Source organism: Bufo gargarizans, chromosome 10 (genome assembly GCF_014858855.1).
Source record: "Bufo gargarizans isolate SCDJY-AF-19 chromosome 10, ASM1485885v1, whole genome shotgun sequence".
NCBI classification, from domain to species: domain Eukaryota; kingdom Metazoa; phylum Chordata; class Amphibia; order Anura; family Bufonidae; genus Bufo; species Bufo gargarizans.
The window spans coordinates 48,381,228-48,397,285 of NC_058089.1; the positions used below are offsets into that span (position 1 = coordinate 48,381,228).

The 16,058-nt window shown below is 47.3% G+C and overlaps 1 protein-coding gene across 1 annotated transcript; it reads left to right on the forward strand.

Annotated features, from left to right (window-relative positions):
- The first annotated feature begins 7 nt into the window (after positions 1 to 7).
- Positions 8 to 13,974, forward strand: NDUFS3 (NADH:ubiquinone oxidoreductase core subunit S3). The gene is made up of 7 exons (XM_044270286.1): positions 8 to 133; positions 2,472 to 2,531; positions 6,322 to 6,419; positions 8,072 to 8,221; positions 10,596 to 10,721; positions 11,384 to 11,503; positions 13,711 to 13,974. Exons 1-7 carry the CDS (start codon positions 85 to 87, stop codon positions 13,873 to 13,875), a joined length of 768 nt encoding a protein of 255 aa, XP_044126221.1. The 5' UTR covers positions 8 to 84; the 3' UTR covers positions 13,876 to 13,974.
- Positions 13,975 to 16,058: the final 2,084 nt, after the last annotated feature.

Consider the following 16,058-nt stretch of genomic DNA (forward strand, 5'->3'; position numbering starts at 1 on the left):
CGGCGCGCTTTCGCAGGCGGAACTGTCAGATTTACTTTGACTTCCGCCCTGCTCCGCTTGTCCTTGTCTGTCCGTCCGGGGGGAATGATGCTTGCAGGAGTAAGGGCAGCCCAGCGGGCTCTGCTCCGGGGAGGTGAGGCCGAGGGTGCGGGGGGAGCAGGCGTGCATCGCCATGGTATCAGACAGGCCGGGGGAACCAAATAGGTGCAGTGGTACTACAAGTCCCAGCATTGACTGGTTACTGGAGAATCAGGTGCTGTCTCTGCTGGCTGCTTTCTGTGTAGAACAACAAGTCCCAGCATTCCTAGCGCAAAGGTCATACAACTCTGGTGCCTCTAGCTGTGTACAGGACTACAGTTCCCAACATGCACTGATTGCAGAGTGGGCAAATCCTGGGTTTCCAGTGTTTGCTAGTGGAACTACAAATCCCAGCATGCACACTGCCTCGGCAGTTGCCACTTGAAACAATTGAATGTATGTGTACACAGTGACTCCACCAGCAGAATAGTGAGCGCAGCTCTGGAGTATAATACAGGATGTAACTCAGGATCAGTACAGGATAAGCAATGTATGTACACAGTGACTGCACCAGCAGAATAGTGAGTGCAGCTCTGGAGTATAATACAGGATGTAACTCAGGATCAGTACAGAATAAGTATTGTAATGTATGTACACAGTGACTGCCCCAGCAGAATAATGAGTGCAGCTCTGGAGTATAATACAGGATGTAACTCAGGATCAGTACAGGATAAGTAATGTATGTACACAGTGACTTCACCAGCAGAATAGTGAGTGCAGCTCTGAAGGATAATACAGGATGTAACTGAGGATCAGTACAGGATAAGTAATGTAATGTATGTACACAGTGATTCCGCCAGTAGAATAGTGAGTGCAGCTCTGGAGTATAATGCAGGATGTAACTCAGGATCAGTACAGAATAAGTAATGTAATGTATGTACACGGTGACTGCACCAGCAGAATAGTGAGTGCAGCTCTGGAGTATAATACAGGATGTAACTCAGGATCAGTACAGGATAAGTAATGTAATGTATGTACACAGTGACTGCACCAGCAGAATAGTGAGTGCAGCTCCTGAGTATAATATAGGATGTAACTCAGAATCAGTACAGGATAAGTAACGTATGTACACAGTGACTCCACCGGCAGAATAGTGAGTGCAGCTCTGGAGTATAATGCAGGATGTAACTCGGGGTCAGTATTGCTAAGTAGTAGGAACCAAATCCTCCAATTAGTTTATGAAATCCACACCATTTACTTTATTACAAACAATGTTTTTTATTGACACAAAAGAACAAGAATTATTCCTGAACTGCGGGAATATGGAATATAACACGAAGACCTCACTGCCAAAGCTATGGACCAAGATCAAGGCAGTAAATCTGGTTCTGGTAGATTAAGAGGAAATGGAAGTGTTTTACTCCCACCGATTTCCTGCTGTGATCAAGGTCCTGGAGGACCAAAATGTTGCTTATATAGCGGCTACATGTCCCTCGGCGTTGCATACAGATTAGAATTGCTCACAGATAAAGGGGTTTTCAGTCTTGGCCTCATTCACACTTGCATATTTAGATCAGTATTTTGAAGCAAAAATCAGGAGGTGATGCACAGAGCAGGTGTAAAAAATGCAGTATTATAATTTTCTGTGTTTAGGATCCACTTCTGGTTATGGATGGAGCATGCTGGGAGTCGTAGTTTCACCACAGCTGGACTGCCGGAGGTTAGCCATGACGAAACAGATGTGAAGAGAGCCTGAGCTTCATCTTTCAATGACATTTGCAATGGAAGATGCAGCATCAGTTGTGAAGGCAACCATACAACACCTTGAGCTGCGCCTGCACCTTTTGAAGAACTCAGTAAATCAAAGCATTCCTTCATTGGGTGACATCTCCTCTGGACTCCGAGCTCTTCAGTTATTGTAAAACTATAACTCCTAGCTTATCAGGGTTGGAGATCAAAGGTATAAGGCTCAGTCCACCTCTGTCTTTGGCCCATCCATTGAGGTTTCCATCATTTGACATCAAGCATATCCCAGCATGCATCTCTATTCTTGCTGTCAATGCGGCAGGCACTTCAGAGGGACTCCTGAAAGACCCGTCAGTAGGGTCTGCCAGGCACCGTATGACCAGCAGCCATAGCACAGATGTGAACAAAGCTTATGGAAACCTTTATTGTGTCCTGGGGCTCAGGCTTAAAGCACTCACATAACAAATGGCAGTCTCAGGACCAGGCCAGTATCGGTACTCACTGTGTGTCCAATCACTGACAGCAAGCAGAGATGGGCTTTCTTATTCTTCACCCTTGTAGATAAGGTCTTACATTTTGCAGAAATTTCAGACCAACCACGTAGACTACACACTTGTCTGAAGGTTTTGCCTTGTCTAGGACCAGTACTCTGTTAATGACCACTGTGTTATATCTTCCTTTCCTGACTGTGCCTCTGTTCCTTGCAGCCTCCACCATCCGTGCGCTGCCACAAGTGCGATGTGAGGGCTCCACTACAGAGACGAGACGTAAGTATGGGTATGCAAAGGATCGTCATCCAAATTTGATTATTTGGAGTTCCCTTGCTTGTAGTATTGCCGTGGAGGCCACACCTTGTAGTACCTCCATTCTCCATGTTGTATTACAGGAGTACTCAGCTACTTAGTAGTCTGGTTACCGGAAGCGGCGTCACCTGGAGGTTCAGGCTGAGAACCTACAGTGAAGATGTTGTCTTGTTCCAAACATTATAGACCTATTTACATCCAGCTTTATTATTATTTGTTAGGGGGAAAAACCAGACTAGAGCTTAAAATTAAATGACCCCAGACCCCTAAACTCATTCACAGCCCAGACCAGACCCCTAAACTCATTCACAGCCCAGACCAGACCCCTAAACTCATTCACAGCCCAGACCAGACCCCTAAACTCATTCACAGCCCAGACCAGACCCCTAAACTCATTCACAGCCCAGACCAGACCCCTAAACTCATTCACAGCCCAGACCAGACCCCTAAACTCATTCACAGCCCAGACCAGACCCCTAAACTCATTCACAGCCCAGACCAGACCCCTAAACTCATTCACAGCCCAGACCAGACCCCTAAACTCATTCACAGCCCAGACCAGACCCCTAAACTCATTCACAGCCCAGACCAGACCCCTAAACTCATTCACAGCCCAGACCAGACCCCTAAACTCATTCACAGCCCAGACCAGACCCCTAAACTCATTCACAGCCCAGACCAGACCCCTAAACTCATTCACAGCCCAGACCAGACCCCTAAACTCATTCACAGCCCAGACCAGACCCCTAAACCCATTCACAGCCCAGACCCGACCCCGAAACTCATTCACAGACCAGACCCCGAAACGCATTCGGAGCTTAGACCAGACCCCGAAACGCATTCGGAGCTTAGACCAGACCCCGAAACTCATTCGGAGCTTAGACCAGACCCCAAAACTCATTCGGAGCTTAGACCAGACCCCGAAACTCATTCGGAGCTTAGACCAGACCCCGAAACTCATTCGGAGCCCACACCAGGCCCCGAAACTCATTCGGAGCCCACACCAGGCCCCGAAACTCATTCGGAGCCCACACCAGGCCCCGAAACTCATTCGGAGCCCACACCAGGCCCCGAAACTCATTCGGAGCCCACACCAGGCCCCGAAACTCATTCGGAGCCCACACCAGGCCCCGAAACTCATTCGGAGCCCACACCAGGCCCCGAAACTCATTCGGAGCCCACACCAGGCCCCGAAACTCATTCGGAGCCCACACCAGGCCCCGAAACTCATTCGGAGCCCACACCAGGCCCCGAAACTCATTCGGAGCCCACACCAGGCCCCGAAACTCATTCGGAGCCCACACCAGGCCCCGAAACTCATTCGGAGCCCACACCAGGCCCCGAAACTCATTCGGAGCCCACACCAGGCCCCGAAACTCATTCGGAGCCCACACCAGGCCCCGAAACTCATTCGGAGCCCACACCAGGCCCCGAAACTCATTCGGAGCCCACACCAGGCCCCGAAACTCATTCGGAGCCCACACCAGGCCCCGAAACTCATTCGGAGCCCACACCAGGCCCCGAAACTCATTCGGAGCCCACACCAGGCCCCGAAACTCATCTTGAGCATAGATCAGACAAAAAAAATCATATCCTTACCCCTCCTGGGTCCTCTTCACTACCAGGTACCACACACACTAAATCCTGGGGCTGGCCGGCATCAGGACATAGTGTGCTGGGCCCCGGCAGTTATTCCACTCCTGATGGCAGATGTGCTGTCATAGATGCACATAATACCCTCCTCCAGGGGTTTGGATTTGCACTGCAGTCCCTCAATTGAGTCCCCGTCATATAACATTGGCCACACTGCCATTCTCTCCAAGATAGCTACTTTAAAGAGATGCTGTCCCCTCTCCTGACATGTCTGTTTTAGTAACCACCTGCATCCTCCATGTAATAGCAATCCTGGAGCCTCTATTCTTATGCCTCTGTGCGGTGCCATTCCTGTATTATTCCTACTAGAAGTTTACAAATAAATTACCAGCAGTCTGCAGTAAAGGTACTGCTGGGTGTTACTAGTAATGTGACACTGTGCAAGGACACCCCCCCAAATGTTAACACCCATCTGTGCCTTTACTGTAGACTGTTGGCAATGTATTAATAACTTCTAGCAGGAATAATAAAGGAATGGCACAACATAGAGTCATAAGAATAGATGCTCCAGTATTGCTATTACATGTGGAATACAAGTAGTTACTAAAACAGACATGTCAGGAGAGGGGACAGGTCCTCTTTAATCTCCTGACAGATCCCGTCATAGTAGGGCATACCTATAGAGCTGCGGTCAGTGCTGTGGTACCCTCTGCACAGCCTATTCGGGGCAGGAAGAAAGTCTTTTGTGGCTTAATTTTTGTGATGATTGCTGTAGACCAGGGATGTTCAACCTACGGCCCTCCAGCTGTTGCAAAACTACAATCCCCAGCATGTCTGGACAGCCTACAGCTATTAGAGCATGCTGGCAGTTCTGGTTTTGCAACAGCTGGAGAGCCGCAGGTTGAGCATCCCTGCCGTACACACATCTGACCAGCTCACAGTACCTTTTCTTGCATTAGGCCTCATGCACACGACCGTTCCGTTTTTTTGCGGTCCGCAAATTGCAGATCCGCAAAACACTGAAGCCGCCTGTGTGCTTTCTGCAATTTACGGAACGGGCGGCTCATTGTAGAAATGCCTATTTTTGTCCGCAAAACGGACAAGAATAGGACATGTTATATATTTTTTGCAACAGTCGTGTGCATGAGGCCTTACTGTGTGAAATATATACAGACTATTTCTGTGTTCTAGGAGGTTTGCAGTTTCCATCTTTCTTAGGGCTCTTTCACACTTGCGTTCTTGTCTTCCGGCATAGAGTTCCGTCGTCGGGGCTCTATGCCGGAAGAATCCTGATCAGTTTTATCCTAATGCATTCTGAATGGAGAGAAATCAGTTCAGGATGCATCAGGATGTCTTCAGTTCCGGAACGGAACGATTTTTGGCCGCAGCAAATAGCGCAGCATGCTGTGCTTTTTGCTCCGGCCAAAAATCCGGAACACTTGCCGCAAGGCCGGATCCGGAATGAATGCCCATTGAAAGGCATTGATCCGGATCCAGCCTTAAGCTAAACGTCGTTTCGGCGCATTGCCGGATCCGACGTTTAGCTTTTTCTCAATGGTTACCATGCCTGCCGGGACGCTAAAGTCCTGGCAGCCATGGTAAAGTGTAGCGGGGAGCAGCATACTTACCGTCCGTGCGGCTCCCGGGGCGTTTCAGAGTGACGTCAGGGCGCCCCAAGCGCATGGATCACTTGATCGCATGGCACGTCATCCATGCGCCTGCGCGATGACATCTTCTCTTTCGGTGATATCATCGGCGCATGCGCACTGAGGGAGTGCTGAGGAGGCGAGCCTCCTTATCTCAGAGCGCCTGCGCCGAATCAACACAGGCGCGTGATTTTTGAAATGCAGACAGGGCCGGCCGGAGGAGGAGATCGCGGCTGGCCCTGTCAATCAACAGAAGGAGGGGGCGGTTTTCTGCGGCTGCTACCAGCAAGTAGACGCCCTACTTGCTGGTAGACAGGTAATTAGCATATCTTAAAAGTATGTTTTTTGCTAAATCTACTGAACGAAAATGATTAATAACATAATGTATAGCAATATCGCAGGATAGGGATTATAAGTACACAAAAAAAAAAATATTGAGTTTAGTGGGGTGACAGAAGCCCTTTAAATATGTTTTACGTTTTTCTTCTGTTTATTTCTTTTTGTTTATTTTGCAGCAACGGTTCGTCCTGCAGACACAGTGTTGACCAATCAGCTCACTGCATTCGGAGAGTATGTTGCAGAAATTTTTCCCAAGTATGTGCAGCAGGTTCAGGTGAGTCTGTCTGCACCCACTACCCTCTATAGCAGAGCCTGGTAACCTTCGGCACTCTAGCTGTTGTGAAACTACAATTCCCAGCATGCTCCATTCATTTCTATGAGAGTTCTTAGGAGAGCAGAGCCAGTATGCATGCTGGGAGTTGTAGTTTTAAAACAGCTGGAGTGCCGGAGATTGCCTACCCCTGCTTTATAGAAATAAAAGGCGGGGAATTCACAATTCCAATAGACATCCTTTGTGTGTCACTTTCCCCCACTAGAGGGCCTCATGTCACTGCGTCTGTAATAAATGTTTTCTATTTATTTATTTATTTACATTTTGCTGCCATTGGAAATTGATTTTTAATGATATTCTATTTTTAATGACAGATCCCTCCAAGCTTTAAATGTATATATATATGACCTTCATATTTGGCACCCAGGGTCTGGATTAAGCTTTTCTACAGCAGCAGCAAATATGAATTTCTCTACCCTATCCCTCTGTATCGAAATACACTGGGCAAGGTAGCATGGCTTCTTGTACCCAGCACCCCCTGGGTCTGTATACAGCCCTCTCTTGCTGTAGGTATGCTCCTCTACCAAAACATCATGTTGCAGACATAGTTTAAAGGGGCTTTACCATCTATTACTAGCTGCACATGTGCTGGGAACAGCACCTACCTGCCGCTTGTAATAGCTATTATTTAACCAGAGGAGCCAATGTCCTATTGTTTAGTATGTCTAATATATGTTCCCAGAGCTGCGCTCCTAAATGTGAGGGCCCTGGCTGGCAGCAGCCTCCCTTCACTTACCATGGGGACAGACTGCGCTTGTTCCCCTGTCCATCCCCAGTGTAAAGGCTCATGCTCGGTCACCGACCCATTCACTGGATCCGCATCCGACGGTCCGCATGCACTACTTTTTTGCGGTGCGGAGGCATGGACAGAAACCCCACGGAAGCACTCCGTGGGGTTCCATGCGTCCGTTCCACACCGACCTTACGGATTGCGGACCCATTTGAGTGAATGGGTCCTTATCCATGATGCTGGGTGCACACGGCCGGTTCCTGTGTATTGCTGACCTGCTGTTTGCAGGCCGCAATACGGACACGGCCGGCACACAGTCGTGTGCATGAGCCCTAAGTGAATGGAGTCTGCTGATGGGCAGGACTCTGTGAAGCTAGTATGATAGATAGTGGCCAACCCCTTGAATTTAGAGTTTCGTTAACCGTCCATGTTCCTTTAACAAAATGTGTCCAGCCTTACACAATGTCTGTCCATAGGTTGTGTCTGATATTGCAGTTCAGCTCCATTGATGTGAATGAGGCTAAGTTGCAGTACCACACACAACCTCTGAACATGTGTGGCGCTGTTTATGGAAAAAGATACCACTTTTTTCTAACCCTGGACAGTCCCTTCAACTCCAAATAGCAGCATTGCCATCCAATGCCATAAATTATCGTACCCGATCCCTCCCAGTTAAAGGAAAATCCTTAATGTGCATGTTAATTGTATGGCGAGCAGTGGCCGGTTGCCGAATATTTCCAGTTGCTGATCTACGGAGGGGAATGAATAAAGGAGAAGCCGAAAACAAGCTCTAACTAACCACTATCTAGTAGTAGCTGCTGGGGCGCGGTAGGTGCTCGTTTCTTACAGTGATGTTCTCTCTTAGGTCACGTGCTATGAAGAACTGGAGATTATGATTCATCCTGATGGAGTCATCCCGGTCCTGATCTTCCTCCGAGATCACACCAACGCTCAGTTTAAGTCGTTGGCTGACCTGACCGCCGTAGATATCCCTACAAGGCAGAACCGCTTCGAGGTAATCACCAGCTTGAGCAGCAGCGTAACTAGAATCCTGTGGGCCCCACAATATAACTGGACAGAACCCAGTACATAATACCACAGTGCAAGGGACTAATAACACCGCCATATCGTTTCTGAATATTACCACCACACTGTTACTGAGCCCATATTACTAGTATACAGTGATCACCCAGCAATACACAGGAGCTATGAGGACGATATGTTATTACAGTATAGTCATATCCACTGACGTCTTCTCTGGAGTCATTCGCTGTCCCTTTCCTTCTCCATCCGGCCCACACCACAAGGAAGATTTGTTCTCACCATGATGCGACACTGAAGAATTTGCCACCCAGATGGTGTAGGCTCCTCACTTTTCCAGCACCCTCACCACTTTTTTCCCCCCACCTTTTACACAAACGCTCCATAGTGGTTCAGATGGTGATAATGTCCCACCTTTGTGCCCCATACCGTAATAGTAGCTTTTTTACAATAATGGTACCCATCTTTTGTGCCCTGCACAGTAATATTGACCCTTTATAGTCCCCTCACGGTAATAGTGCCCCCTTTAGGCTGCACACGGTAATAGTGCCCCCTTTAGGCTGCACACGGTAATAGTGCCCCCTTTAGGCTGCACACGGTAATAGTGCCCCCTTTAGGCTGCACGCGGTAATAGTGCCCCCTTTAGGCTCCACGCTGTAATAGTGCCCCCTTTAGGCTGCACACGGTAATAGTGCCCCCTTTAGGCTGCACACGGTAATAGTGCCCCCTTTACCTGTCACGTGGTAGTTGGCTTAAATGTCAACCAGAATACTTTAAACAGAACAGCTGCTTGCATGGACACAGGCACAGGGCTGGGATCCAGGACACTGCACCACACATGCAAGAGAAGAAGGGAGTGCTGCTGTGCTGGGGCTGTGCTTCTGATGGATTTGTGGCAGCGCAGCCCCAATGGTAGTACCCCACATTGCTGCGCTCTAGCATGGAGAGATCTGTTCTGTTGCTAATCTGCAGAAAGCCAAGCGGATTAAATCCTTTTCGGAACCGGTCCCAGTCACTCCCCCAGCACCATAAATATTACGCCCCCGCCTCAAGACTTGCATGTAAAGCTGGGTTTATATTGGGCGATTGTCAGGAAGGAAGCGTTGTTTCGTGACAGTCGGCTGCTCGTTCAGTGAAGAAGACCGCTGCATTTACATGCTGCGATCTCCTTCACTGTATGAGGACGAGGGGTCGCTATTGTGATCACTCGTCCTCGTACAGAATCATGGTTTCTGAGCAGCAGATTGCTGTTTAGACCACACGATCTGCTGCCCAGAAGCCATGATTGGTGGTGCCTGCACGAGCGACGGGATCACCCGATGAACGAGCGTTTCGCATGTAAATCAGGTGATCGGCGGCACATTTAGATGGGCAGATTGTCGGAAACGACTGTTTGCAGAAACAGTCGTTCCCGATAATCTGCCCGATAGTTAGGAATAGCAATTCAGTCATTTAATAAAGTCATTTAGGCCTCTTGCACATGAACGTGTGCTGCCCGTGCCCCTGCTGCGGACCTAAAATTGCGGTCCGCAATGCACGGGCACCGACCGTGCGGCTGCCGCATGCGGATCGCGACCCTATTAACCTGAATGGGGTCCACAATCCGTCCGTTCCGCAAAAAGATAGTTCTATCTTTTTGTGGAACGGAAGCACGGAATGGAACCCCACGAAAAAAACTCTGTAGTGCTTCTCTTCTGTTTCGCACCGCATCTCCGGGTTTGCGGACTCAATCAAGTGAATGGGTCCGCATCAGTGATGCAGAATGCACACGGCCGGTGCCCCGTGTATTGCGGACCCGCCGTATGCAGGCCACAATACGGCTATAGGAGGCACACGGTCGTGTGCAAGAGGCCTCTTTCTGACAAAGCTGGAACCAGCCCTACACCTCACATGGATCCAGAGATCTCTCCATTCATTGCTCTGCAAGATTTATATTAACCCCTTAGTGACCAGCCTGTTTTGGGCCTTACTGACCAAGCGTTTTTCTTCCTTTTTTTTTTATTGTCGCGTTCCAAGAGCTATAACTTTTATTTTTCCGTCTATATAGCTTTATGAGGGCTTTTTTTTTGCGGGACTAGTTGTAGTAGAAATGAGAAAAAGAGCAAACAGCAGGTGGCGCCGTACAGATACATTTTATTGAATAACTGAGTGGCTATACTGAATTTTTAATTACATGCTGCAATTACAAAAGTATTCAGATTCGCTGGTTTGAAAACCGCAGTAGATGGTTTTTGGGACAGCCTTTTTAACTTTAAATTTAGCACAGCCCCGATAATTCTACACTTCAGAGGACAATACTGTACATTGGAGAAGTCTGAACCCTTCAGCATGTTCTGTTTCCTTTGCAGATTATCTACAACTTACTGTCCTTGCAGTATAACTCCAGGATCCGTGTGAAGACCTACGCAGATGAACTCACTCCCATAGACTCAATTGTCTCTGTCCATAAAGCTGCAAATTGGTATGAGAGGGAGGTGAGCTACTTATCGTGTTTCAGTATGATGGCGTTGCTCGTCTAAATTCTACACAATACATGAAAATGAGTCGCATCCATTAATAGCTACTTTTACACTTCCGTTGTTAATTCCGGTATTGAGATCCGGCAGAGGATCTCAGTACCGGAATTAATCGGATCCGTTTTCATTTTGCACATCAGGAGGCATCTGTTCCGTTAGGATGCGGTTGTGTGAAATAAAAACGGAAAAAATGTCAATGGGTCTGTCACCATTGACTTGCATTGTTTTCAGTGCCGGATCCATTTTTTTCCTGTTTTTATGACCGGACACACAACCGCAGCTTGCAGCGGTTTTGTGTCCGTTCACAAAACGGAATGCTGCCGGAACGGAAGACATCCTGATGCATCCTGAACGGATCTCTTTCCATTCAGAATGCATGAGGAGTAAACTGAAAGTTTTTTTTTCTGTTATTGAGATCCTCTGCCGGATCTCAACACCGGAAAACAACAACCCAAGTGTGAAAGTAGCCCTAGTAACAGTTTGTGATAGTCCTCATTCCGCATCTATTAGATCCTCTGGTTGCTGTATGTTCTGTAGTATATATGTGACAACATATGACACATCGTTCTACTATAAAAACCAATAGGAAATTACTAATCCGGCTCCTCCTCTCATCTTAGGTTTGGGACATGTATGGCGTCTTTTTTGCCAATCATCCTGATCTGAGACGAATCCTTACAGATTACGGTTTTGAGGGGCACCCATTCCGTAAGGACTTCCCTCTGTCCGGATATGTGGAGGTAAGTCATTTTCACACAGGGAAGACTTTACGCTGGGTTCACACCTGAGCGTTTTACAGCGCGTTCAAACACGCTGTAAAACGCTCAATACGTGAAAACCAATGCTTCCCTATGGCCCTGGTTCACACTTGAGTGTTTTACAGCGCGTTTGAACGCGCTGAAAAACGCCCTACGCTCAAGAAAGTTCTTGAGCTTCTTTGGGGCGTTTTGTCGCGCGTTCCCGTACATAGACTTTCGAGAACGCGCAACAATGTGTGTTCGCTTGTCTCTGTATGCGCGATTGTAAACGCCGGTACAATCGCGCATACAGAGCGCTCCTTTCAGAATGCTCAGGTGTGAACCCAGGGTCAGGGTAAGGCTACATGGAGCAAAATTTCTGCTGCAGATTTTGCTGCTATTCCTCAAAGGATGAGATTCGTGGTGGATATCTGAAGCATAAATGGCTGTGGATTTATAATCTGAACCGCAGGTCCGTTTACGCTGCAGATTTTTATTTTATTCTAGGACATGTTCTATTTTTTGTGGAAAGGACATACGGACACGGAATGCACGCGGAGTCATTTCAGTTTGTATTTTTCAAGCCCCATTGAAGTGAATGGCTCTGCATACAGATCTGTAAAAAAACGGAACAGAAATGGGGAAAAAATACGTTTGTGTGCATGAGCCCTAAATCTCGACTTTGCTTTTACTGTGAAACATGCTTTTACTGTGAAACACTGCAGATTTGGCTCATGCAAATCCACCGCGTATACGTCTCATATATATTCTGCCTGCATGTATCTAATTTGACTCTTCAATTGGCACATGGGCGGTAAGCATCTCAGCAGCAAAGAAAGCTGACAGATGTACTGCGCATGCACCGACTGAAGATTCAACAGGGCATGCGTTGGATTACAGGGTCAGTCAAGAGGATGCCTGGCCCCGTCATTCGTGGGGGGGGAGTTAAGGCTGGAGAGCTGAGGAGCTAGGGCCTGTCCCTTGGTGCACTGAAGCCCTCATTAGCATAATGAATACAAGTCTTGATTTCTCCTTAGCAGGACCATAGATTTTAACAAGTAAGGTGGTATTTTAATCAGAAGGATTGACCCTACAGTATGCCTGGTTTCACGGGGTTTAACCACTTAACTGTTTTGCCCAAGTCCAGCTCGGGCAGTGGGAAAAGTAGCTAACTGGAGGGGCGAGGGCTGCTTTAGATGCTGCTATCTCCTGAATGGTAGCAGCTAAAAAGATTGCAAAGCTGACATTTAAGGCTTTCATACAAGACCAAAATGACAGCTAAAGTCCAAGCAACAGAGGAGAAATCACTGTTTGAAATCGAGTCAGTAATAATCGTGGGTAAGACCTGCTTTTACTTTCACTTTCAGCTGCATTCACAGCATCCTGATTTCTATCAGTGATATCTTCCCCTGTACTGAATAGATTGCTGTCATTCTGGTATTGTCTGAAATCTTGGAATGTCAAACAGTTGCATGTTTCTAGCTGCTACCATTCAGGAGATAGCAGCATCTAAAGCAGCCCTCCCCCTCCAGTTAGCTACTTTTCCCACTACTGGACTGGGGCAAAACAGGTGGTTAAAGAGCATCTGTCAGCATGATCAGGTCTATTAAGCCAGGCACACTGCCGGGTAGGGTTGATCATGCTGATTAAAATTATACCTCATTTATGTCTGTACGATGCACCATTCCAGAAAAAATTTAGCTTTTTATTAATATGCTAATTCGTTTGTTGGAGCACCAAAGGGCCGGTCAGATCCCTTGGAGCACCAGTTTGTGAACACACCTGTAGATTTAGCCACTCCCCCCTCACCTGGATCCCAGGAGATGTCTAGCCCTGTCAATCCAGGGGAGTGGGGGTGGCTAACGCTGCAGGGGTGTTTACTTACTGGTGTTCTAAGGACTTTGGCCCGCCCTTTGGTGCTCCAACTAGCTAATTAGCACATTACTAAAAGCGAAGTTCTCTCTGGGACGGTGCATCATACAGACATAAATCAGGTATTATCTCAATCAGCATTGTCAACCCTACCAGGCATAATAGGATTGATCCTGCTGATTATTTAGGTAAATAACAGTTAACACTTTTAAAGGAAAACCTCACCTAAATCTAACAGAAGATAGAAAATTTGGTATGGGGGCATGGTCAGTGATTCTGCCCTGATACAGCGGCGATTTAGCATAGTGTGGCTTCACTTTGTTTAATGACTTTCTCAGGTTCGTTACGATGATGAGGTGAAGCGTGTGGTGGCAGAACCAGTGCAGCTGTCGCAGGAGTTCCGAAAATTTGACTTGAGCAGCCCATGGGAGGCCTTCCCGGCCTATCGGGAGGTGCCGGAGAGCCCAAAGCTGGAGGCAGGAGAAACGAAAGAAAAAAAATAAAAGCAGCGCTTGCCCGTGGATGTCTGCAGTCCTGTGTGACACCTAGAAAACCTATTTATGTACATACATAGAATAAACTCCTGAAGTCTTGGAGAGTAATCGTGTCTGGGTGTTAGTAAGAAGTGAAGGGTCATTGACACACGTCAGAAGATGTACGTGGGGGGGCTCGGTTGTTAAAATGAAAGGGTTCACTCTGCCACAGTGATCCAGTGACAGAGTACAGTCTGCCACAAAGTGACTCTTGCATTCTGAATGGCGGCTGCTGAAGGACTTGCTGAGCATTAAATATTGATGACGTATGCTCAGCACAGGTCGTCAATATCAGATCGATCGATGGTCATCGACTCCTGGAACCCCTCCTGATCAGCTGTTTGGAGGAGCCGCAGGGCTTGGACAGGCGCTGCTGCCTCTTGCCACGTCCATCGGTCACATGTGACCGATGGACGTGGCATCAGTGAGCCCTTCACACAGCTGGGAGTGGAATCCCTAATGATCAGATATCGATGACCTCTCCTGAGAATAATGAAGCTCTGGAAAACCCCTTTAAGATATTAACCAAGGAGTGTTTAGAGTTTAATTGGTGGATAGAAAACTGATCTTGTATTTTCTCTGTCACAACGTACAGAAACTTTTTGCAGGAGGTTAGAGAAACATTCCTGCATTCTAGCAGATATGACCGCACTCTTCTCCGTAGGATGTAAGCGGTATGACAGCCTAGCCGCCTTCACTTAAAAGATTAAAGAAATAACACCTATGGAGAGCATGGCACGGTCCCTAATGGAAAATGGCATACAAGCCAAACAGGGATTTTTACTCACATCTGCGAGGAGGGTCCGCGCCAAGCTTCAGATGTGAGCCCAATACGCCGTTCCCAGGTAGTAGTGGAGTGAGATGGAGGAGGGAGTAGTAGTTATTTAACAGATCCATGCTGAACTAGTGTTTCTTCCTTAGGGGGGGGGATGTCCCGAAACGCATTGAATTGAATAAATTGTGGTTTTAAAGAATAAATTATATGTTTTGAATCTAAATATATCAGAAGTTTTTGTAAAGTGATCGAGGAGGGCTTGGAGCAGACCCACCTCGCAGATGTGAGTAACAATCCCTCTTTGGGCTGTACATCACTTTCCATTACTACCCGTGGTCTCCATATGTGTTATTTATGACATGTTTTATCGCTGCTGATTAGGGCTCATTCAGGCCACCGTATCCGTTTTTGCGGTCTGCAAATTGCAGATCCGCAAAACATGTATGTATGTATGTATGTATGTATGTATGTGTGTGTATATATATATACACTCACCTAAAGAATTATTAGAAACACCTATTCTATTTCTCATTAATGCGATTATCTAGTCAACCAATCACATGGCAGTTGCTTCGATGCATGTCGGGTTGTGGTCCTGGTCAAGACAATCTCCTGAATTCCAAACTGAATGTCGGAATGGGAAAGAAAGGTGGGCTACAACAGCAGAAGACCCCACCGGGTACCACTCATCTCTACTACAAATAGGAAAAAGAGGCTACAATTTGCACGAGCTCACCAAAATCGGACTGTTGAAGGCTGGAAAAATGTTGCCTGGTCTGATGAGTCTCGATTTCTGTTGAGACATTCAAATGGTAGAGTCCGAATTTGGCGTAAACAGAATGAGAACATGTATCCATCATGCCTTGTTACCACTGTGCAGGCTGGTGGTGGTGGTGTAATGGTGTGGGGGATGTTTTCTGGGCACACTTTAGGCCCCTTAGTGCCAATTGGCCATCGTTTAAATGCCACGGGCTACCTGAGCATTGTTTCTGACCATGTCCATCCCTTCATGACCACCATGTAGCCATCCTCTGATGGCTACTTCCAGCAGGATAATGCACCATGTCACAAAGCTCCAATCATTTCAAATTGGTTTCTTGAACATGACAATGAGGACACTGTACTAAAATGGCCCCCACAGTCACCAGATCTCAACCCAATAGAGCATCTTTGGGATGTGGTGGAACGGGAGCTTCGTGCCCTGGATGTGCATCCCTCAAATCTCCATCAACTGCAAGATGTTATCCTATCAATATGGGCCAACATTTCTAAAGAATGCTATCAGCACCTTGTGGAATCAATGCCACGTAGAATTAAGGCAGTTCTGAAGGCAAAAGGGGGTCCAACACCGTATTAGTATGGTGTTCCTAATAATTCT

Excerpts from the sequence above, each read along its gene's own strand:
- NDUFS3 (XM_044270286.1), top strand. The coding sequence starts at position 85 with ATGATGCTTGCAGGAGTAAGGGCAGCCCAGCGGGCTCTGCTCCGGGGA. Across the intron at positions 2,532-6,321 it reads CTCCACTACAGAGACGAGAC|CAACGGTTCGTCCTGCAGAC; the intron begins GTAAGTATGGGT and ends TTTATTTTGCAG. Across the intron at positions 6,420-8,071 it reads AGTATGTGCAGCAGGTTCAG|GTCACGTGCTATGAAGAACT; the intron begins GTGAGTCTGTCT and ends GTTCTCTCTTAG.